The sequence below is a fragment of the Phycodurus eques genome, chromosome 8 (assembly GCF_024500275.1).
Source record: "Phycodurus eques isolate BA_2022a chromosome 8, UOR_Pequ_1.1, whole genome shotgun sequence".
Lineage (NCBI taxonomy): Eukaryota > Metazoa > Chordata > Actinopteri > Syngnathiformes > Syngnathidae > Phycodurus > Phycodurus eques.
The window spans coordinates 7186466-7210310 of NC_084532.1; the positions used below are offsets into that span (position 1 = coordinate 7186466).

Here is a 23845-nt window from a genome sequence, read left to right on the forward strand (position 1 = left end):
GTTCAGTTCACGTTTGCCCAAAATATGAGCTAGTTCAATGACCTTTCTTTCATTGAACTCTTTCAGGTACAACACTGCTAACGCAAGTGGTCATGGCAGATGGTCACCCCACACTGAGTTGCAGGTCTGCTCGAGGTTTCTTCCCACGATGGAATATTTCCTTGCCTCCGTCGCTTGGTGCTTGCTCAGTTGGTCTTTTAATACGTGAGGAGTGTGGTTGGAGAGCTGCTCCATATGTAAAGTGCACTGAGACTTGGGGGAAAGGCAGACTAAACCCTCAACTTGTTGCCAGTCAGTTGCAGGGCACATACAGAGACAGACAACCATTCAGACTCACATTCACTTTATTACTTAGTTACTCTTTCAGCAAGAAAGCCTATTTCTTAAAGCTTTAAAATGTGTATGTGTGTGTGTGAAGTTGCCGCATTGGTGTTTTCTTGTTCCCACCATCTGTCCTCCTTAACCAGTATAAAGTTTGTAGCAAGTACTGCTGTCCTTCATTTGAACCTTCATGCCAGCTCCTCTGGGGATGCCAGCTGCACCAGAATGGAGGTGTTAACTAATATGTGAGGCAGAAACTTTTGGCTGGCCTGAACTAACAGTGACCTGGAGGCTGCAGGCTACAAATATAATATACTCCGTAGTGTAAATTGTTATTTTATCAATGTAGAACTTCCTCCTCTCTCATTACTCATGTTGCGAAGGTCTTTACTACATCATGTGCATGGCCTGTGACAGTGTTCATCACTCATCTAAGGTCATTTTTGTCTGCTCCATGTGGGTTATACAAGCTTGTTGCTAAGATGTAAGCCGGCGCAAGGGCATATCAGAAGAGATTCAATGTTATCACCTGCTTTGGAGCAAATACAAAAAGATAATTCATGACTAATTAGAATTACACTGTTGCATGTCTAACTTGAAACTAATGTTTTTTGATGTGATTAGTTGTTACATAAGGGATCAAGAATAAAATTACTTTATATCTATCTCAAGTATGATTAACCCTGATTTAAAAGTGTTGTAATGTAATAAATAATATACAGTATAATGCGTTATCACTACCTCCAGCAAGTGCCTAGGTTAGGTGTATTATATTTATCTGTTAGTTAATTTATTTAATTTGTGAATAGGGTTACACTAAACTCACACAGACAACGTGATGTGTCAATCAATACTAAAAGTTCCCATTAATCGAGGGTGGTTCTGAATAAAAATGATGACACAAGAATTTATGGAAATGTTCCACCCCAGAATGCAAATGGTGCTGTCTGTACTGTATAATAGACATATAATCATATAATGACATGTAACTAGACAGCAGCAAAACTATACTGTGCTGCAGATTTATTTGTTTGGGCTGTCATCTAGTAACGATAATGGAGAGGCAGTAGCCGCAAATATAATATGTTAAGAGTGCAAAGGCGGTACCTCAATAAATAAATATCCTATCACAATATCTTATTTATGTTTCCTACCCACATACGTACAGTGGCTATGGAAAGTGTTCAGACCCCCTGAAAATTTTAACTCTTTTTTACATTGCAGCCATTTGCTAAAATCATTTAAGTTCATTTTTTCCCACATTAATGTACACACAGCACCCCATATTGTTAGAAAAAGAAGCGGAAGTGTTGAAATTTTTGCAGATTTATTAAAAAAGAAAAACTGAAATATCACACAGCCATAAGTATTCAGACCCTTTGCTCAGTTTTTAGTAGAAGCAAGTTTTGAGACTCCTCTTTGTCTGCTGTTATAGCTAGCTGAAAAGGTCTGAAATTCAAATCGGAAAGGTAATTTCCTTCAGATTTTGACAAATGGGTTTCTCGTAGGTCACTCATGGTGTAGTGGTACACTCGCCTGACTTTGGTGCAGGTAGCGTGGGTTCAGTTCCCACGCAGTGACTGTGTGAATGTGAGTCCGAAAGGTTGTCCGTGTCTATATGTGCCCTGCGACTGACTGGCGACCAGTTCACGGTGTAGCCCGCCGTTCGCTCGAAGTCAGCTGGGATAGGCTCCAGTGCCCCGTGACCCTAACCAGGATAAGCAGTGTTGAGAATGGATGGATGGATGGGTTTATATATGTAAAAGAGATCTGTTTTTAATTGCGTGATATAATCCATCCATCTATTGTCTGAGCCGCTTAACTTCACAAGAGTCTCGGGAGCGCTGGAGCCTATCCCTGCTATCATCGGGCAGGAGGAGGGGTACACTCTGAAATGGTTGCCAGCCAATCGCAGGGCACACATAACACACAACCATTCACACTCACATTCACACCTATGGTCAATTTAGAGTCTTCAATGAACCTACCATGCATGTTTTTGGGATGTGTGAGAAAACCAGAGTGCCCGGAAAATACCCACGCAGGCCCGGGGAGAACATGCAAACTCCACACAGGCGGGGTCGGGGATTGAACCCCGGTCCTCAGAACTTTGAGGCAGACGCTCTAACAAGTCATCCACCGTGCCGCACTGTGTGAAAACAATTTAATCAAAATACCTTTAAAATGTTTATCTCTTGTCATTTTTTTTAGGATAGGGAAAAAAAATGGCCGCACTGTGAGTGTAGGCTATGTCAACCACTACATTACCGAAGCCCACTCATCTTTTGATTTTACACACCACACCATTGCAAAGAATAGCCACAATAATAACATTTTTATTAAATTAATACATCACCCACACCGTAAGCCAAAACTGACTACTGGAACAGGCATTTTTATATATAGTACAACTCTTGTATTGCTCTCCTTCAGAGCTGACCCAATGGAATAGTGTACTTAAGAGGAAATTACTGTAATCAGCTGACGAGGGCTGGTTTGGATCCGCTTATGTTGCTGTGTTGTCAGCTGAGTCGTAGACTTTGTTGTATGTCTGACCTTAAATGCTTATGCTCAGTTGTTTTCTTTATCGCTGTGTGGTGTGAGTAAACAAACAAAAGTGCAGCTAAGAAGCTACTTAAACAGACAAATAATCATGTTCTCCTTGGCTATTTATGTGCTTAGGTATTGACACCGATGATTTATCCAGTGGTCACAGTCCAGTGATGAAGGACAGAGCGCCTCTTCGTCCTCCTCATCACCGCATTCCTCCTCATCTCAACTCTCCCCCACTGGTAGGCCATCCCTCGCATCCTCATCATAATTGGGGAAAATGCAATTATGGATTTTGACCCTGGACTTCAGCTACATTCAGTCACATTGGGCGCTTTAAAATTGGGTCCTTTATCCTTTTCACATAAATTTGGTAGGCTGGTTAAGCAGTGAATATAGTATCTCATGTGTACATATATATTCATGGCATTCATCCATTATTCCCTTCCTTTCTCTCCACATTATATCTCCTCCATCAGGTGCCTGTTACCGGTTCAGCCAGCATGCTAACTGTTGAACTACTACATTTGAGCCTGGTGACTGTCCCGTTGCTGCTGTCACCATGGTAACCCCGTTGACATCTGAGTGACAGCTTCAGGGACTGAGAAACAGCCACTTTCTATGTGTGGTTGTTTAGTGTTTAAAATAACTTTGAGCACAGTTCGGCCACTCACTGTTACTTTGTGGACAACAACGATGATTGATGATGATGATGGAAGATGGACGACTGAGTGAGCGTGAGCATTTTATATTACCTGCACTGACCTCATGTGTGCTCACTTGTATTTAACTTTCATAGCATAGATGGCACAGCACTACTTTTTTTCAAGAGGTGTAAATACAAATCTATATATTATATATTTATATAAAGAATTTATGTAGATGGATTTTTGTATAAATAGTGCTTAATATAGAAGACAGCAGACTGATTTGTAGATATTAATTGCATTTTTTTTATCATCCACTGACAAGACAGCTATAGTTAGTAGTCATAGTAGCATAGTCACTATTAACACGACAGTGATGATTGATTAATTAATGCAAAAGAAGACAGAGACCCAGACATTGCTACGAAAAGGTGTGGAACATGTTTTCAAAATAGGGAAAACCGCCATTCACAGTGCTTTTATACTTGTACTTATGTCAAATAATTTAAGCATAAGTCTGTCCACGCAATTCCAACTACCATTTTCTTTACAAGCATGATAAATGCTTGTATGCTTCTAAAATGTGGGATGCATACGCCTTTTACTTAAATTAACGCACAAAATTGTACCTCCTCCAACAAATGGCTTATTAGTAGTGAAGTCTCTCAGTTGTCTCTCAGAAGAAGTTTTACTTTTCTTGTCATAGAACTCAATGACTATTTTCTTCTCAGTTTTATATGAACCTACTGTACTTTATATCGGGATGACAACACAACATCCCTCTTCATCAAAACGTTAAACATATGCATACTGAAGAATAACATGCACTCCGTAGAAGAAAGGACATTAAATAATTAGGACAGGTAGCTATTCAGGGTAAAACACAGCCATCTGTCTGACAAATTTGTCTGCATTACAGTCATGTTTTCTTTTATTTCAATGGCTGGCTGGTTTCCAAAATGAATTAATAAAACACCAGGGAGAGGTATTTGTCAGACTCAGCCAACATAAAAAGGCTTTTCCTCAAATTTGGTGAACTTTATCAGCTTGTCCTAGTTTTCCAGAATACAATGGAGCATAATTGAAGTCACACTGAATCTATATATGGTAATATAAATTGAATGTAATTCACATTAATTAGGATTATTCCAGCCTTCTGGGTCTTTGTTGCGTTCCCAAACTGTGCACAGCACAAGTGGAATGCTGATGAATATATTCAAAAGACTTGCAAGTTAACCAACAGAAGGACACTTTGCATATCTGTCAGTGGGTGACTGACTTTCTTCTTAAAGGTATCACACTGTTCTGCATGTATTATCGTACTGGGAGTACTAACATGACTATCAATGATTTACCAGAGATGCATGTAGAATCATTTCTGCTCCTGAAAGTCAACCTGCCAATACTATCAAAAATAATAAATGTCTGGCTCTGAATTAATTAGCCCACATTTCATTTGATGTTCACAAATTAGGTGATTGAAACTGTTTGCCCATATTATATTTCATGTTCAAGCCACACATCTTTTAACAGGTGACTCCATGACTAAAATACCATTACCATTATCATAAAATACCTGGACACAACACAGCATGTTAAATTCAACTTAAATTGATTTGTTTGTTTGATTGATGGAGGCACAGTGAACAACTGGTTAGCACATCTGCCTCACATTTCTGAGGACCGGGGTTCGGATCCCGGCCTCGTCTGTGTGGAGTTTGCATGTTCTCCCCGTGCCTGCGTGGGTTTTCTCCGGGTACTCCGGTTTCCTCCCGCATCCCAAAAACATGCAGGGTAGGTTAATTGAAGACACTAAATTGCTCGTAGGTGTGAATGTGAGTGCGAATGCTTGTTTGTTTATATGTGCCCTGCGATTGGCTGGCGACCAGTTCAGGGTGTACCCCGCCTCTCGCCCGATGATAGCTGGGAAAGGCTCCAGCACGCCCGCGGCCCTAGTGAGGAAAAGCAGGTGTACAGAAAATGAATGGATGGATGGATGTTTGATTGTTTGTTGGTTTTTGATGCGGCTGCCACTGTATGGTAAGACATGTAAGGCAGGTGATGTAAAATACAAAGGACTTCTGAACGTGCATATAAATATAACCAAACACCAACTACAGGTATTGAAATGACCAGTCTTTCCACAATGCAAAAATACATTGCTTCTTGTGCCAATGTAATATTCTACATTAATAAACTTTTTTAGAGAAACAATTGCATTTTGTCATACTACATATTTGACACAAACTGACAAGAAAAATCTTAAAACTGATAAAGCTTCACTTGATGATTCCTTTCTATAGAAAAACGTACATAACTAAAACAAACAAAAAACTGTGTCATATTTTGTTGACCTTTTGGATTTTCTTTTGGATTGTGTTTTGTCAGTTTACCAGTCAGTTTATTGTTTCCAGCCAGTCATATTAGTTCGCTCTGTAACGGACATGCTCTCGTCTGATGGCACCATAACCCCCAACCTCGGACTGGGGCGGCATCCCTGTCTCTGCTCCCCCGCCAAGACAGACGGCTACGGGCATGCCTGGTTTATATCACACGGACGCTAAATGAATTACCAGCCAGTCCGAAGGAAGTCATCAAAGCGGAGACTAGGAATCCTGACTCCTCACCCGGACTTTAAATCAATTAGCAGCTACCCCAGAGTACCATCAGAAGACCCCCTGTGTGCAGGGCCCAAGATACCGACCCAAAAAGCTTGAAAATCTGCTGGTCACGCATGCCACGATAAAGGTTCAAAAGGCCATTTGTCCTTTTGAAATGCAACTCGTTAAGACCTCTGGGACAATGGATGTGACACGAGCAAGACCCACAGGCGGTAGATAGCTACAACTCCGGGAGAACTAATCACAATCTGCACCGAATTTGAATGTTGCATGATATTTTAAGAACTTTGCATAAACGCTCCCAGTGTCTATCATTACAACAGTGCAACATTAGTGATTGTATTTCTGCAAATTTGATGTGCACGTGACAATGCAAAGCTGGAAACTGGTCTCATCTCTCACCTCACCTTGCCGAAGACTGGAAGCCCCACCTGTGCCACGAGGTGGTGAGGACACATCAGACGTCTCCCCGCTGCAGGGCACCCTGCCAGCGCCCCGAGCTATCCTTTTGGGTGACTGGGGAGCTCACGTGCAAGCTCCGCTGGGAAGGAAATGGGCGGTGCACGTCCACTCCGAGCAAGAAGCGCGCCCGGGCTTCTTTCGTGTCCTACCCTCTGTTTTTGTTTATTGTTGTATGACTCATGTCATGTCGCTTGTCGTCTGTGGTGGTGAGTCTAACACGGTATTTGTTTTTGGGATATGTTGATTATCATTTTTTTTTCTATCCCTTTTGTCTAGTACCTCTTGCTTTACCTGTAGTACAATTGCATTTTCATTTTGGATTCCCCTGCATTCCTGTCTTGCATTGCCTGCCTTCCTGGGCAAGGATCCACCCAATCTTTTTACCTCCTCTCCAAAAAATCTAAACTCAGGTGACACTAATACCATAGCTCATACCTGGTGTAGTTTAGTTTGTAGCGCATCATCAAGCAAATTATTATCAGTATTAAAACATTATTCACATGAAAATACATGTGGAAATGCTAACAGCTAAAACATATGTTTTTATATATTTGTTTTCTTTGTTTTACCATTGGAACATTCATTCATCTTCCATTCCGCTTATCCTCACTAGGGTTGCGGGCGTGCTTGAGCCTATCCCAGCTATCCCAGGGCAAGAGGCGGGGTACACCCTGAACTGGTCGCCAGCCAATTGCAGGGCACATATAAAGAAACAACCATTGACACTCACATTCACACCTACGGGCGATTTAAAATCTTCAATTAACCAACCTGCATGTTTTTGGAATGTGGGAGGAAACCGGAGTACCCGGAGAAAACCCACGCAGGCACGGGGAGAACATGCAAACTCCACACAGGCGGAGCCGGGATTTGAACCCCGGTCCTCAGAACTGTGAGGCAGTCCTCCACCGTGCCTCCACCATTGGAACATTTACATTTTAAATTATTACGCTTAAGAGAGTTTAAGCTGACAACCTTACATACTTTATATACTGAATACCACAAAAGGGAATCCGAACCCAGGTCTTTCACTTTTGGTCATTTGAAAGAGTAGTGTGAATGGATTGGCATAGTCAGGAGGCTGGCAAAGATTGCCAGGCTGGCACAGGAAGCTGAGTCAGTTCCTCTGTATTCGGGTGGAGAGACTGTTGTTTGTGCCCATGCTCCAAATGACTGCTCAAAGTACCTACACTAATTGGCGTCATTGGAGGAGAGCACTTCCTCATTCTACTGGTTCTCTATTGCTCATGTAGGAAATGACAGAAAGGCCGGGACGGGCATAATTGGGAGGAATGCCACACCCCGACCTGAACCCAAGTGAAACTCTCTTATTGGACTGTGTTTGTTATGAATTGTCCATAACAAACACCTTGTTCAAGCATATCAGTGTCAATACATCCACTTGATTCCAGGGCACCTTAAGACACAGTTCAATGATCGATTTCGTTGACTTCATAAGGCAATATAACTCAATATATATATAATCAATATAATATAACGCGTGAGAGGAGTTCTGGTCCACCATCTGGCGGCTGAGGAAGGGGAAAGGGGAAGCATTTCAACATCAAGACTGTATAATGCAGATGGGACACTACTGACCTTGACTGGGGACACTGTGGGTCGGTGGCGAGAATATTTTGAACGCCTCCACAATTCCACAGATATGTCTTTGAATGAGGAAACAGAGTAAAGGGACCCTGAGGTGGGCTCTCCTATCTCTTGGGTTGAGGTGGTTAAAAACCTAACCGGTGGCAGGGCCCCAGGGGTGGATGGGATTTACTCGGAGTCCCTAAGGGCTCTGAATGTTTTGAGGCCGTCTTGGTTGACATGGCTCTGTAACACCGTGTTGACATCCGGGACAGTGCCTCTGGATTGGCTGACCGGGGATGGTGGATCCCATTTTTAAGAAGTGGGGCCAGAGGGTGAGTTCCAAGTACATTCTGGAGGTCCAGCCTGGTTTTCATCCTGGCCGTGGAGCAGTGGACCAGCTCTTCACACTCACCACAGTCCTTGAGGGTGCATGGGAGTTCGTCCAACAGTCTAAATGTGCTTTGTAGACCCGGAGAAGGCGTTTGACCGTGTCCCTCGGGGAGACCTATGGAGGGTGCTTTGGGACTATGGGGTACCAGACCCCTGATACGGGAATTTCTGTTGTTCTACAATGAGTGTCAGAGTTTGGTCTGCATTGTCAGCAGTAAGTCGGGTTCATTTTCAGTGGGCTTTGGCCAAGGCTGCCCTTTCCACTCAAGGCTGCCCTTTCCACTCATTCTGTTCTTTATGGACCACCGTAATGATAATGAATAATGATGAAAACGCTATCAAGATCGTCAACAAAATGTAATCATTTATTTGAATGATTCCTAGGCAACACCCCTTCTTGTAATTTTATGAAAAGCAGCGCGTTTCAGTACTCAATTCAAAAATATTATTAAGACATAACTTAAATTAAATGCAGAACTAATTAAAAGTAATGCATAAAGCTCACTGTGACTTGTTAGGCTTTCTTACTAAAACTTAAGTAAAACTGTACAAAGCTTATAGGCGAATGTGACCCAGTTATGATCTCAAATGCCCTTTCCCTATATTTATATTCATTCACGACGGTGCCTTCGTTCAAGCTTTGAGAGGAAAACAGCTGATGCAAGAGAACAAGGGAACACTATCCTGCTGAATAAGAGAAGACAAAGGCTGATAGAAGGAGGGCTGAGAGTTGAAGAAGGTATACAAGAAACAAGGACGATTGCATGAATGATTGACAAGGAAAAGATGGACAGAAAATAAGCGCTGCAGCATGACATCACATCACACATGAAATTAGAGCTCATAGCAAATTAAGCCTCCCAGTGTCATTTTAATGTCAGTTCTCAGGATTTTAGTGTAAATTGAGGAACAAAATATCTAACATGGCGGCACCGTGGATGACTGGTTAGCACATCTGTCTCACAGTTCTGACGACCAGGGTTCAAATGCGGCCTCGCCTGTGTGGAGGTAGCATGTTCTCCCTGTACCTGTGCGGATTTTACTCTGGTTTCCTCCCACATCCCCGAAATACGCATGGTAGGCTAATTGAAGAATCTAAATTGGCTGTATGTAAATGTATAGTCGGTGCCAGTGGTTGTTTGTTTATATGTGCCCTGCAATTGGCTGGCGACCAGTTCAGGGTGTACCCTGCCTCTCGCCCAAAGATAGCTGGGATAGGCTACAGCACGCTTGCGACCCTATTGAGCATAAGCGATATGGAAAATGGATGGATGGAATATCTAACATTACTTTGTACAAGCACTGTATCTCCTTGTATAGAAAAGCCAATTACTCTAAATAGTGTCAGGATTAGATCCTGGCGACACACAGGAACCTTTTATTCTTGTTCTCCACATAGCTGATTTCCATCTGGAGTTGCATATTGCATTTTACGTTTACTTGATGGATCTCTAAATTGGAGATTTACATTACATATTTCGGAGGGTGCTGGCGAGAGAGAGAGAATACGGCGTCCGTGTGGAAGGGTGGTTAGCACGCCTGTCTCACAGTTAAGAGGTCCCAGGTTCGAATCTCAGGCCCTCCTTGCGTGGCTTTTGTCCTGGTACTGTGGCTTCCTCTCACATTTCAAAAAGATGAAAGTCAGTTTAACAGAAGACTATAGATTAGATTGATAGATTATAGAATGTGAGTATGAATGGTTGTTTGTCTATGTGTACCCTGCGATTGACTGGCGACCAGTCCAAGTCGTACCCCTCCCCCACCCACCCCGTTCATTCAAAGGTTCTAGCTCACCCTCAACTCTAATGAGGACAAGCGGTATAGGAAATGGATAGATGGATAAAACATAGATAAATACTATAATCAGCATTCATTTCAAAGGGGTTTAATATTGTTTAGAGGGGGGTAACAGAATGTGTTTTTCACATTGCATACGTTTTTCCACTTCAACAAATGCTGTTAACTAACACTTAAACAAAACAAATAGTCTATATTCACCAAAACAAAAGTAGTTAAACATAACAAAACAAAAGTAGTTAAACAACACCAAAGAAGTATTAACATCTTAATCCATGCTCCATTTCAGCAGGCATTAATGTGCACCAAAGCATCAACGAACAACAGAAGAAGAAAAAGGACCCCCTTTTGCAGACTAGACCAAGGTCGATTCCTCTCGAAAAGTCACTGACAAACTTTGCTCTTTAAGTAGGTGAAATTCAAAATACATTTAACATTTTTAATTATACTATGTGATCAATTAGCGATGAAATGAATGAAATAGTTGACCAAATTAAAATCTGTGTTATAAATGCCAACTACGGCTTTAAAAGAAAATAAAAGGACACAACAACAGTATTAAACAGCTTTAGAATTCAAGAAAACACAACACCCAACTGCTCAGCTCTGTGTATCATTCTTATCCCTGAGTGCTGAAGATACAGTTTGTAAGTCCGGTGATAATTACCCATAACACTCGCTCATTTTAGTCCTTCAACCCTGAAGGCAAATCAAGTTGAAGGAGTTTGACAGTCCATCATCTGCCACGTGCGCGTAAGAGAAATATACAGGATTTACTGAAGCAATCCGGCATGTTTTGCTGAAGGGCAATGCAACAGTTTCTGTGTGAATGTCTTGAATGATCCCAACTCACCCAAACACTCCTATTATTATGCCCATCCCCGAAATAGTTCAAATTCCTTACAACTTCTATGTCATCTCTGTTGTTATGCCGCTTTAAAGTTGACTACATTGTTTATTTATGCATGATGTTGTTGTAAAGCCGAGTCTGATGACAAAATCATCAGTTGCAGATATTTGCTTATAAATTGATAGGAGAGTTAGCATTCGTTTTTGTCTTTGAGAGGGGATGATCCAATGGGAGCAAAATACGTACTGTAATAAGTAAAATCTTAATAAAAATATAGAAGTCAAACAAAAAAAGAACAAAAGGTGATTGAATGACTGACCGTGACATGATTTTGAAACATTGTTTGTCATTACTGTATATGGAAATTATACATTCATGTACAAAACTGATCTCAGTGACAGTGTATGAATGCATTTTGAATGCATGGTGAGAGGTAATTTAAATAATTCAAGATTTACGTAAAGCTTTTCTACACAACTTTAAGATGCTTCTTTTAAATAATGAAAATATTTTATGAGTTCCCTATGTGTCTGAAAAGCTACACTTTATTATTATTATTCCTCTCTTGCATTTACAATAACTTTCGACTGCATAGGGATCTGAATTAAGATGAGATTTTTCAGGTTGGAGCCAGTTTGTGTTGGCCTGGACCCCAGCCAGTAATTCACTCCAGTGCCATTATGTCAATGTTTATTGGTAGTGGCCTAGTGATTTTATCTTGAGTGGCAGATAGTTTGGACTGGGAGTGGCAGGTAAGCTATTAAAAGAGACATGGCTTCATCATTTATATGATTTATTGTTTATAGGTGTGTGTGTGTGTGTGTGCTTTATACCAGCCAATGATTATGGACCGTTTCTGCTGTCTCTGCAATGATAGTATATACAGTATACTATCACTATATTTCATTGATGTTTACTTTCTTTTACCCGTGACAGATGCTACCAAAAATGACTGATGAATGAGCTTGTGAAAGATATATTTGTCATTTTGACTACTAAGCTTGATAGAAGACTGACTACTTACAAGTAAAGGGCGAAAAAAAACAAAAAACAGGTTCGAGCAGGCTTCCCAGCTTTGATTATCTTTCTCTTCCTGACATCTTCATGCTTTGGTGCTTCACAGGTATGTCTGCATGATAATTACATTTGAGAACATGTGTGAGCAAGGTCTCAAGTATGCATTGAGAATAAATTCTAAATCTTGGATTAGTAATTTATAATTTACTCACTTTGACACCATAGCCTGAGCCAACATTAAGATGATTGCAGACAGTTGGGACTCCTCAATATTCACATTGTTACATGGACATCAGTTTAGATTCATTTGCAGGGAGGTTTTAATCTGGTAAGAGATGGGGCTCATATTGAATTTCTGTTGATGAGAAACACAGCCAACTCATCCTTGGGATGATGAATTAAATTACAGTTTTTATTTTCCCATGACAGCAAATCTGGATGTGCATCTCATCATAAACTGGCAGCATTGTGAGGGTGTCTTTAATTTCACGATTGAAACCCAAGAATCGGCGAGAACTGGTTCCAACGTTTACGATTCCATGGACTCATTTGCTGATAAGTGATTCTTTTTTCAATCTTATTCAGAATAATGACATCATCGTCCACAATATGCAGCAAATGCAACATGTGGACCAACTGACAATTGTAGAGCTCTATGTCTGCAACTAATCTTGCTATAACTAGATAATAATACTACTAGTATTAATTGTAAGGGTGCCAGATTGCCACCAAAAGCAACAGTAAACACGACTAACATCGGCAGCAATTTAATCATAAACAACTAAAAACAACACCACTTGAACTATTATACCCTGTCTGTACAAACAAAAATGTGAATTTTAACACAGTCAAAACACGATCCAATTGTTTTAACTATGGCAATACACTCTGGGAAACAGCACATGCAAATTTTGCGGACTTTTGGCTGAAATCGGCCCTGTCAGAAACTGCGACTGCCATAATCACCATATGGCCCAGCTAGCCTACATGGAACCCTAAGCGATATTTATTTTGGGGGTACACTGCTGCAAGTGTGCCACCCTGACAGTATTGTTTACATTACCACAGGTGCGTCATGCAGAGTCAATCGGGCCACATAGCTACCCTACAGCTAATTTAATGCCGGACCAGTAATTATAGCGTAATTAAAAAATGCATTTTCTCTAGAAATTCCATTTGAATGCTGAACCTCTGTCAGCAAACTGAAATACTGTACTGTGGAAATGATTGAATTGTTGAAATATAGAATCTGAAACTTGAACTTCAAGTTTCATGGGGTGGTTCAAATCTGTGAAGAAATATGTACAGAGGAGGTAAATACAGCATTTAAAATACAGGTACTGGGTGGGAAAACGCTGCTTACTTCCCAGTGAAACTTGCTCTAACATTTCTGGAAGAGGCGCCGTACGGCTTGACAACCAATAGTTTCAAGGATTCCTTATAGCTGTACGTATTCACATGAGGAAAGCGCTATCCTTTTGAAGGCTTTTGAAGACTTTAATTCAGTGGACACAGATGAATTACTGGATGCAATTGATGTACACATATGCAAGCAAGTCCCTACCAAGGACACACTGCTCTCCATTTTGACTCAAATAGGACACAAGGTAATTATTCAGGCCCCATTGTATGTAATTAAGTGCTGGCGTCCTGTTGTGGGTTCTGTAGCTAGTTTACTCCCACCAGAAGGTCTGCATCATTTCATTGCACACAAAAAACTAATGCAAAAACCTTGAAGGAGCTCCTAAACCTTCCAGAGGAGATGACAGCAGCCCAGTTAACAGTTTCTTGTTACCTAAAAGGTACATCAGGGAAATTGATTGCAACACTCTCCAGCTTTTTCGTGCGGTTCTGTACTGGGTCCGATCTCTGGGACAAAACCATATTCATCAAGTTCACAGAAACCACAGATTTCCTCCACCGTCCAACGTCTCAAACGTGGATGTGTACTAAAGCTTCCCATTGGTTACTACAGCTATCCAGATTTTCGCAGCGAATTTAACAACATTCTCACAACCTCGATGTGGTGTAGGTAATTGTAACAATAACTTCAACACCTATGTAACCTGTTGTATGAGGAGCTGTCACTCAAAGCTGAAATACTCTCAAGCATACAGAAATACTATCATAAACAGTACTGAAATGCACACACGCATACACACACACTATGGAAACATTCTCACAAACACCTACCAAAAACACTCACTCACTACTTCTCTCTCCATAATCTTGAATTATGTCCGTAACAATCACTCATACCCTTGTGCCTTTTTTAATTATTATTATTTTTTCATGTGGCCCATTTTATTTCACCTGCTTTTAAAGTGGTGTGTTTTTGTTTTGAACTGTTTTAGTCAACCAAGTTTGTACAAATTGTTCTTATGTTCTATTTTTTAATTTCTTGATTGTATACATCTGCACTTAAACATTTATGAAACCTATCCATCTATCCATCCATCCATCCATCCATTTTCTTTACCGCTTCTCCTCACACGAGTCGCGGGCGTGCTGGAGCCTATCCCAGCTATCTTCGGGCGAGAGGCGGGGTACACCCTGAACCGGTCGCCAGCCAATCGCAGGGCACATACAAACAAACAACCATTCGCACCTACTGGCAATTTAGTCTTCAATCAAACTACCACGCATGTTTTTGGGATGCGGGAGGAAACCGGAGTGCTCGGAGAAAACCCACGCAGGCACGGGGAGTACATGCAAACTCCACATAGACGGGGCCGGGATTCGAACCCCAGTCCTCAGAACTGTGAGGCAGATGTGCTAACCAGTCGCCCACCGTGCTAGTTTATAATGAGACCAACCATAGTTATTTGACACATCAGTTTATAGTATTGGAAATGTGTGATTAGTTATAGTCACTGATGGTGTAGTGGTACACTCGCCTGACTTTGGTGCAGGCAGTGTGGGTTCAGTTCCCACTCAGTGACAGGTGTGAATGTGAGTGTGAATGGTTAGTAAATGTACCCTGCGACTGACTGGCAACCAGTTCAGGGTGTAGTCCGCCTTTCGCCCGAAGTCAGCTGGGATAGGCTCCAGCGTCCCGTGACCCTAACCAGGATAAGCGGTGTTGAAAATGATGAATGGATGAATGGATGGATGGATGGATGGATGATTTGTTATAGAAGACAATTCTTGAGCAAACATTGGATTGTTTTAATTTCTTCCACAGTTGTTAAAACGGAAGCACAGAAAAAAAAACATTGACAATAAAATCATGTTCAAGCCTGCTTGGTCTTCTTGTGTAATTTGTTTTAATATCAGATTTATGATGCCATTGCCAGTCAACAAAATCGATCCCAGCTTCCAAGTCATAACTCCGCCTGTAAACCAACCTGGCTCGCAATAGTCTATTTAAATGTCTCTCGGTAATAATGATTCCTTGCAATGCCAAACATTTCAGGATATTTTTGTAGCTCATCCCCAGCCTAAAATAAAGTTTGCTCACTGTCCATTTTGTAGCTTACGACTTTTAGCCTCGCCTCGACATTCAACTTCGATAGAGGGTGCGCTCGATTTGCTTACCCTGCTGTCCATTATGGAGCCGCCGCTACTTTATGCACACCCTAACACTATTTCGTGAGCACAAACAACTACTTCGTTCAGAAAAAAAATAAAAATACAATCAAAATAGAATACAGCAAACTGTAAGCAGCTTCAATTTTATCAGCAGATTGTTTGGGATTTCTGCATTTCTAAGGTGTCAGTCAGACTTCAGGGTTGCCGTTTGACCTTTCCGAGCGCTGCTGCTGGAAGGACGAGAACAATGCGAACTACACAGAGTTTGAACCCAACTTGAAGATTTCAAGCCTCTTGACTGTGAGGTATACATGCTAACCAGGTCACTGCGCTGCCCAATAAGAAGAATATAACAATAAGAAGAATTGTTAAATTTATTCCAAAGCAGCTCAATGGATTACTGGTTAGCACGGCTGCCACACAGTTTTGAGGTTCAGGGTTAGAATCTCGGCTCGGTTGGGATGGGCTCCGCCCAACCCTAACAAAGACAAGTGGTAAACAAAATGACTGACATAAAATGAATTACATAGGTATTACTTATTTTTTCAAGATGGTTGTATTTCTGAGATGCTGTCTGGTATGAGCATTGATTTCATTATTTTATTTATTATTAGCATTTATTCAATATCTTTGATATCCAACTGAAGGTCCATGTACTAGTTCACTCTGTGCAGTACTACTGCAAAATGCAGTAGCAGAACCACTGTGTCTAACAGTTAATGCCCCCCCCCCCCCCCCCCCCCCCCACTGCTGCATACACTACTGTATGATATTTATGTATATTGTTAGGGCAACTTTGTCAAACTAGTAGGACAATTACATGTTACTAGTGAGGAAAACAGTGCAATAGTTGACAAAAAAGTGCACTAGCACACAGCTGTCACTGAGTGCTATTAGTACAGCTAGCACTTCACTAATAGTACTAGTAGCACACAGATGTCAACTAGTGCAGTTTTGCCTCACTAACAACATGTAGTTGCTCTACTAGTAGGCCAAAGTTCTCCTACTAGTGAGGACCAAGAGCATACTACATGGATCTTGATTTGGATAACAAAGATATATTGAAGCCATTTATTCGACATTAAGGATATCAAAGCTGTTTGAACATTTGTTCGATATCAACGTTTAATGTCGTACTAGTAGTCCAAAAGTGGCGAGTGTGGTGGGGGGAAAAAAACGTTCCTACTACATCATCGGTTTACTAGTGCGCCCTTGTCGTTGTACACTGGGAAAAAAAAGTCCTTTTACACCTGCTTGTCAATTCAATTGATTTGACTGAATTCCAGCATGAATAGTCTTGAGGACAAATAGCATACTAGTACAGTACATGGACTTTCAATACTTTTTTTTTTTTTTTTTCTTTCAAGGATATCAAATTAATGGTCACCCAGCTTTCGATAATCGGAAACAGACAGGATGAGTCATTGGAAAATGTGATGAGAATACAGATCCATTTGTCACGCCATCTAAAATCCTGAAAACCTGCAGAGAGAGAGAGAGAGAGAGAGAGAGAGAGAGAGAGAGAGACGAGCATGGCACCGCACTAATTCTCAGCACCAACTCGCATTCGTCGACTTCATCTCAAAAGTCGAACGTTATTAGCACAACATATCCGTAAAGCAGCAGGGTTCAAGGCGACTTTGACAGAGGAACACCTACTCTCTCTCTCTCTCTCTCTCTTTGTCTCCGACATCCCTCCAGCCCCCGAAGGAAGAAAGAGAAGAAGAGGAGGTGTACCTGACACCTTAGCCGCGCCTCGTTGTTCCTCCAGCCGCCATGTCATCTCGCCCCGCCCAGTATTCCACTCCACACTCTGCTTATCCCTCCGCTCGTTCCACTATCGGGGCACATCGCCAGTTGATCGGCCGCCGCGGCACAGTGCTCTCACTCAGGCGGGGACTCTTTGAAGGACTGCCGACGCGTCCAGAAATGATTTTTTCCCCCCCTGGCGGATTTTCTTGGACTCCGCTCGAGAAGATGCTCGTCCCGCTGCTCTCTCTGCTGCTGGGTCTGCCCGGAGCAGCGGGGCCGGCACCGGACAGGAGCTGCGCCGACCTGCGCCAGTTCTACACCGGGAAGGGCTTCACCCTGGCCGGAGTACCTCAAACGGAGACCACCGGTGAGATTAGAAAGGAAACACTGATGTTTCTACACAGCCACCCTTTCTTTAAATGACGTCTCTATTGACAAGTGTGACCGAGTCGCATTATCTGACTTTATAATTCCATTTGCGATTTCTCTGACCAGCACCCCGAGGTCGCACCGTGCTCACACGCGATATTATTTTTTTTACAAGTAGGAGTAACCCATGTAAATAAATAACAATCTGATTATTGCCTTTTACTCTGGGCTTTTTCTTTTGTTTTAACTGTATGCAAAATAACATGACCATTGATTAAATAGAGAGGAAACATTTATTATACATTTACTTTCTCTTTTATGACTCAGTTGGAATTGCAGCAGTGTGTAAGCCAATGTCCCTGTATGTGCACGTTTGGACATACAGTATATGCTGTATTAGTGATCTCTGACTGAGGCATAAAGTCATACAGTAAGTGATGTTTGTCTGTGCTAGCACTAACTCATTATAAGCAACAAAATCCCAGCTGGGCTGAACAGGAAAGGGTGGTTATACTGGGCCATCATTTTCAATCACTCTTCAATAATTATCTTCTATTCTCGAATCAATCAGTCAATTACCCTCCATGCCAGGTAATCAATCAATCTGACTGAGAACTGGTCAGTCAACCTGTCAGTGACACACCAGTCACAGTTCACACGTTTGGATTAAACTGTGAGAAGAGAACACGTAGGACATTAGAATGGCTTTTGGCTTGAAGGCAATCATCTGCCGGCCTGTGTCTTCCGTCATTTAAAGGTGGACAGCGGCAGAAGCCCGGGAAGAAGGAGACAAAAGACTGTGATACGCTTGTGTGCAAGCTGTGTATGATGTGGAAGGTCATTCACATATGTCTTGTGTGGTGGGATATGAAGTAGTCGGTGTGCGTGGGTGGTTGATGCCGAACCAGATACCAACACACAGACAAGAGGGAAGTGTAAAGATGCGGCGAAAACAAGTAATTCATGGGCAGACGGAGGCAGGAGGGAAAAAGACCAGAGGATTGGCAGAGGGATGAAGCCAGAAAAAGGGAGGGGGGACAGAGAGAGAGAGAGAAAGAAAGAAGTGAGTCACTCAAGGTCTCAGTGGGTGCTTCAGGGATTGCCAAGGAGGAGTCCAAACACAGCTCGCACCCTTTCTCTCCATTAAAAACTCATCTTTTATTGACAGAGGAAGAACACAATGCCTTAGTCCCTCGGACCACGATCTGCTCTAGTTATTTGAGCAAGACTTCTGCCTCCCTTTGAAAAAATTGAAACTGACAAGCAGATAGGCATAGAATGTTAGCGACAGGCAGTAGAATTCCCCAAAAGAGAGGCGGCTGCCCATATCGCCCATATGAGAAACCGGCCCTGGGCGTGTGGCTGCATTCGAGATTAACTAATCACATTCAAACTCATGTTAAATGGGAGTGACCACATACCGGCCCACATTTAAAGTGCCTCTGATGAACCCCAAATAAAGTTGAGATGTTCTAATATGGGCGGCACGGTGGCCGACTGGTTAGAGCGTCAGCCTCACAGGTCTGAGGACCCAGGTTCAATCCCCGGCCCCGCCTGTGTGGAGTTTGCATGTTCTCCCCGTGCCTGCGTGGGTTTTCTCCGGGCACTCCGGTTTCCTCCCACATCCCAAAAACATGCATTAATTGGAGACTCTAAATTGCCCGTAGGCATGACTGTGAGTACGAATGGTTGTCTGTTTCAATGTGCCCTGCAATTGGCTGGCCACCAGTTCAGGGTGTACCCCGCCTCCTGCCCGATGACAGCTGGGATAGGCTCCAGCACACCCGCGACCCTAGTGAGGAGAAGCGGCTCAGAAAATGGATGGATGTTCTAATATGCATTTCCTGACATTTTTGTAGTCACATCTTACAGCATAACCCATGGTGTGCAAATACCTTCCACAGCATCAGAGGAATTTCATCGTTCAAAGGTATCAGTGAGAAGAAAAACAATAATTTTTAAGGCATTAAATAAATAAGTCGTCATCAAGTGGAGAAAATATGGCACAACAGTGACATTGCCATAACTGGATGTCCCTCTAAAAGTGATTAAAAAACAAAAAGAAAACTCCTCGGGGAGGCTGGCAAGAGCCCAGGAGCAACATTGAAAGAGCTTCAGGAATTTCTGGCAAGTAATGGCTGTTTTGCACAGGTAACAACAATCTCCCATCTTCTTCATATGTGTGAGATATGGGGTAGGGCTTCAAAAAGGGAAGCCTTTTCTTACAAAGAAAAATTAAACAGTCTTGAAATCTCTGAATAGCATGTAGGAAAATGCACTGAAAAAATAATAATGTTGACCATTTTGGCCAGAATTCCAAAAGAACACAATACCTCCAGTGAAACATGGTGATCACAGCGTCATGCTTTGGGGCCAATTATCTTCAGCTGGAACTGAGGCCTTTGTAAGGACGGAGGGAATTATGAACGCTTCCAAATACCAGTCAGTGTGAGCACAAAACCTTCAGGCTTATTGAGGGTTAATCAGAGGCCCTTTAAATGGTGTGCAAATAGTTGTGTGTTCGCTCTTATTTAACATGAGTTTGAATGTGATTTGTTGATTCTAAACACAGCCACATCTCCAGTTACAAGAGGGTGTGCACACTTGTGGAACCACATTATCTCAGTCGTCTATCTGTACTTCCCGTGTCTAAAAGATTTTTCATGGGTGTTACCAAATGCCCCCCCCCCCCCCCCCATGCTTTGCAAATGGCACCCTTTGAAAAGAACACTTAAACATACTCATCATCAAACTCAAATATTGGTGGAAACTCTTCCCAAAGTGTCTTTTCTTCCTTTCAAAACGCCTAACTAAGCAGTAAACAAATGCACAGATGTTGCAGCCCTGTGCCCTTCCTGTGCATGGAATTTAGAGGAACAAACAGCCTCCTAAATATTTGGGACAAGGTCCAGCTGTTGCCAGGTATGCTGCTCCCTGAATTTGAGAAGCATTTAGGTCATGTTAAGAAATGTAGATATACAGAGATCCTCCACTTAATTTACACCATGAAAAAAATATATAAATTCAATTTCAATCAAACAAATGCAGTGTACAATACAGAGGTGCAGTTAAAACATCTGGGAACAATTTATCCTCCATGAAAACAATCATTTCCACAAGTGATTTACAGTCAAGTAGTCAGACTACCAACTGTAGTATCTCGAACAGTCAAGGATCTTGGAGAGTATTTTTAGCTCTCTTCATGGGTTTGCTTTTGGCAAAAGCAATGAAGTTTGTAGTTGTCCTGTTCAGAAAATGGTGTCAAGCCTGTCTTTCAGTGACCAGTGATGGGAGTAACAGTGTTATAAATAAACAGCATTACTAACTGCATTACTTTTTTTTCAGTAAAGCATAATCTAATTATGGTAATAAATATATATTTTTTAATAATGATAATGCCATTACCAAATAGTGTGGCACATTATTTCAATTATGAGATAATTGAAGCTGTTTTCATCAGACCAGCAGGATCTCTAAACCGAGAAAAAAAATGTTGTGCTATTTTTACTCTTTTTCTTCGTGAAACGGCACAAGACAACCACATAAGTGATGATGACTGGCTGAGGTAGAGTCGAACTTCACTGTGAAACCTCCGAGATGGCGGGTGTTGTTGACACAAGCGCAAGCAAGCAGCCACACACCCAGCGAGTTGACAAAAGTACAGTAAGTGAGTTGTGAGGACTGAGGAAATGATAAACAACAGGAATGATGAGCCTGGTTAAATCTACAGGTAAGTAGCTTTCTTTAAGTAGAATTACAGACATTACTTTTCCATGAACAAAATTAATGGAGAATGTAGGAAATGCATAGTATGCTGTCGACAAAAGTTCTTCTCCATGTCAGAGCAGAGCAATTTCAACCTAATGAAACATATTTAACCGGCACATTCTTCTACAGAATTAGTGACCATTAAATGCTGACGACGAAGACAGGTGACAACCAAAACAAATGAAGCATAGTTTTTCGACCCCACATTTTGTCCCAGATTGAGCCTAACAAATGTGGCAGGAATATATAATGGAAAGGAAGTATTGCCGTTGACCACCAGTGAGTCGGACTCATTCAAAGCACTATTCCAACAATACCGGTCAGAGTAGGGGTACACATGCCATATAAACAGACATTCTCGAAATATAAAGACGCTCAATAACATACAATAATATAAACATTTCTAAAACATCCATTGTGTTTCATTCATATTGATCCACGTTATGTTGTGGTTTCAAGTCCAATAAATATTACGTTAAATAGAGTACTGGTCTATGCAGTAATTTACATTATTTATACTATCAGTAATTAAATTAACACTGTTAGCGACTAACTGAGTTTAATGTGGCATGCATGCTGTAAATACATGCCTCAAGGGTTTCTTCTCACTCCCTACTCACATAGCCATTGCCACACACGTTTAATGCTATGTGAATGGAAGTCATCCTATTTCCTGTTGTCTGTCCATTTGTCTTTGTGCCTGCAAGCATTTTTTTACGTTCACACATTGTAGCCTTCACTTGCCAATGGTTAAGTTGAGTTCATCTTTTAGTGTGTGTGTGTGTGTGTGTGTGTTTAAAAGTCAGTGAAAGCCAACACCTTCAAAGAAATTTCATTCACAAATGCATTATCTTGCAGAAAAGCATACACCCATGTGATCAGATGACCCGCAACAACAAAATGAGACCATTGTGTTTCCTGCTTACTGAGAATTCGACAGTGGGTTGCACTGGATTGTGTTTATTTATTAGATGTTGGTTTTATGAAGAACCACAAAAGATTAGATAATTTCAATTAAAATTTAAGATGATAGTACTTGTTTTATGACCATTAATACTTACAGGTTTGGTCACAAGTGCAATAAGACTTAATAAGGCCTGTCAACTCGAGAGCCTTCATTTTGTTTATTGTGATCGGTTGCAATTTAATAAACGTACCCAATATAATTTTTAAGGATCAAAATCTGGTATTCTGGTACCCAACTACTCTAATTGTATTGATTAACTGTCTGAATAAATATATGTTCCCACTCAGAAGTGAATGTGAGTGTGAATGGCTGAAGTCAGCGAGGATACACCCCCACCTCTGTGTGACATTTAACATGATAACACACACACACACACACATATATATATATATATATATATATATATATATATATATATATATATATATATATATATATATATATATATATATATATACACACACACACACACACACACACACACACACACACACATGCAAATATATATAGAACCCATTTGGTAGTTGCAATAGCTGGTATATATATATATATATATATATATATATATATATATATAGTTGTAGAATATATCATTAATGTCCTGTGGTGGTTGAATAAATTTGCCATTTGAATCTTGTCTGGGCACGGTGGGCGACTGGTTAACACATCTACCTCACAGTTCAGAGGACTGGGGGTGCAAATTCCTGGCCTCACCTGTGTGGAGTTTGCATGTTCTTCCCGTGCCTGCGTAGGTTTTATCTGGGTACTCTGGTTTCCTCCCACATCCGCTAAAACATGCTTGGTCGGTTGATTGAAGACTCTAAATTGCCTGTAGGTCTGAATGTGAGTGCCAATGGTTGTTTGTTTATATGTGCCCTGTGATTGGCTGGCGACCAGTTCAGTGTATCCCGTCTCCCGCCTGACGATAGCTGGGATAGGGTCCAGCACAACCACAACCCGAGTGAGGATGAGTGGTTAAGGGAATGGATGGATGGATTATTTTAACTTTTACTAAGAAAAGGCAACATTCGGTTCATGTTTGGAATCGATATCATTTTGACAGATATTTTTTTCTCTGCGCCAAGCAAGTTATTTTAAGTTAAAGTTGATTTGTTTTGAAAGTCTGGATTTATTCGCATTTATGTGTACCCCACCTCTTGCCAGAAGTCATCTCAGTTACCCTTAACCCTTATAAAGACAAGGACTTAGAAAA

The 23845-nt window shown here is 41.4% G+C and overlaps 2 protein-coding genes across 7 annotated transcripts in view; both read left to right on the plus strand.

Moving 5' to 3' along the window:
* The window catches only part of LOC133406302 (glypican-5-like), a 57245-nt gene extending 51987 nt beyond the window's left edge, over positions 1-5258 (plus strand). Inside the window, exons 10-11 of the mRNA XM_061683815.1 lie at positions 3004-3113; positions 3351-5258. Coding sequence (XP_061539799.1) covers positions 3004-3113; positions 3351-3440 — 200 coding nt within the window. The 3' untranslated portion in view covers positions 3441-5258. The remainder of the gene's footprint in view (positions 1-3003; positions 3114-3350) is intronic.
* A 12345-nt stretch (positions 5259-17603) lies between these two features.
* Positions 17604-23845, plus strand: part of LOC133406715 (glypican-1-like) — a 35154-nt gene continuing 28912 nt past the window's right edge. For all 6 annotated transcript variants that reach the window (XR_009769089.1, XR_009769090.1, XM_061684540.1 and 3 more), the window contains exon 1: positions 17604-17895. Coding sequence is in view for 4 of the 6 variants with exons in the window: in XM_061684540.1 (XP_061540524.1) it covers positions 17706-17895 (190 nt within the window). In the remaining 2 variants the exon portion in view is untranslated. The remainder of the gene's footprint in view (positions 17896-23845) is intronic.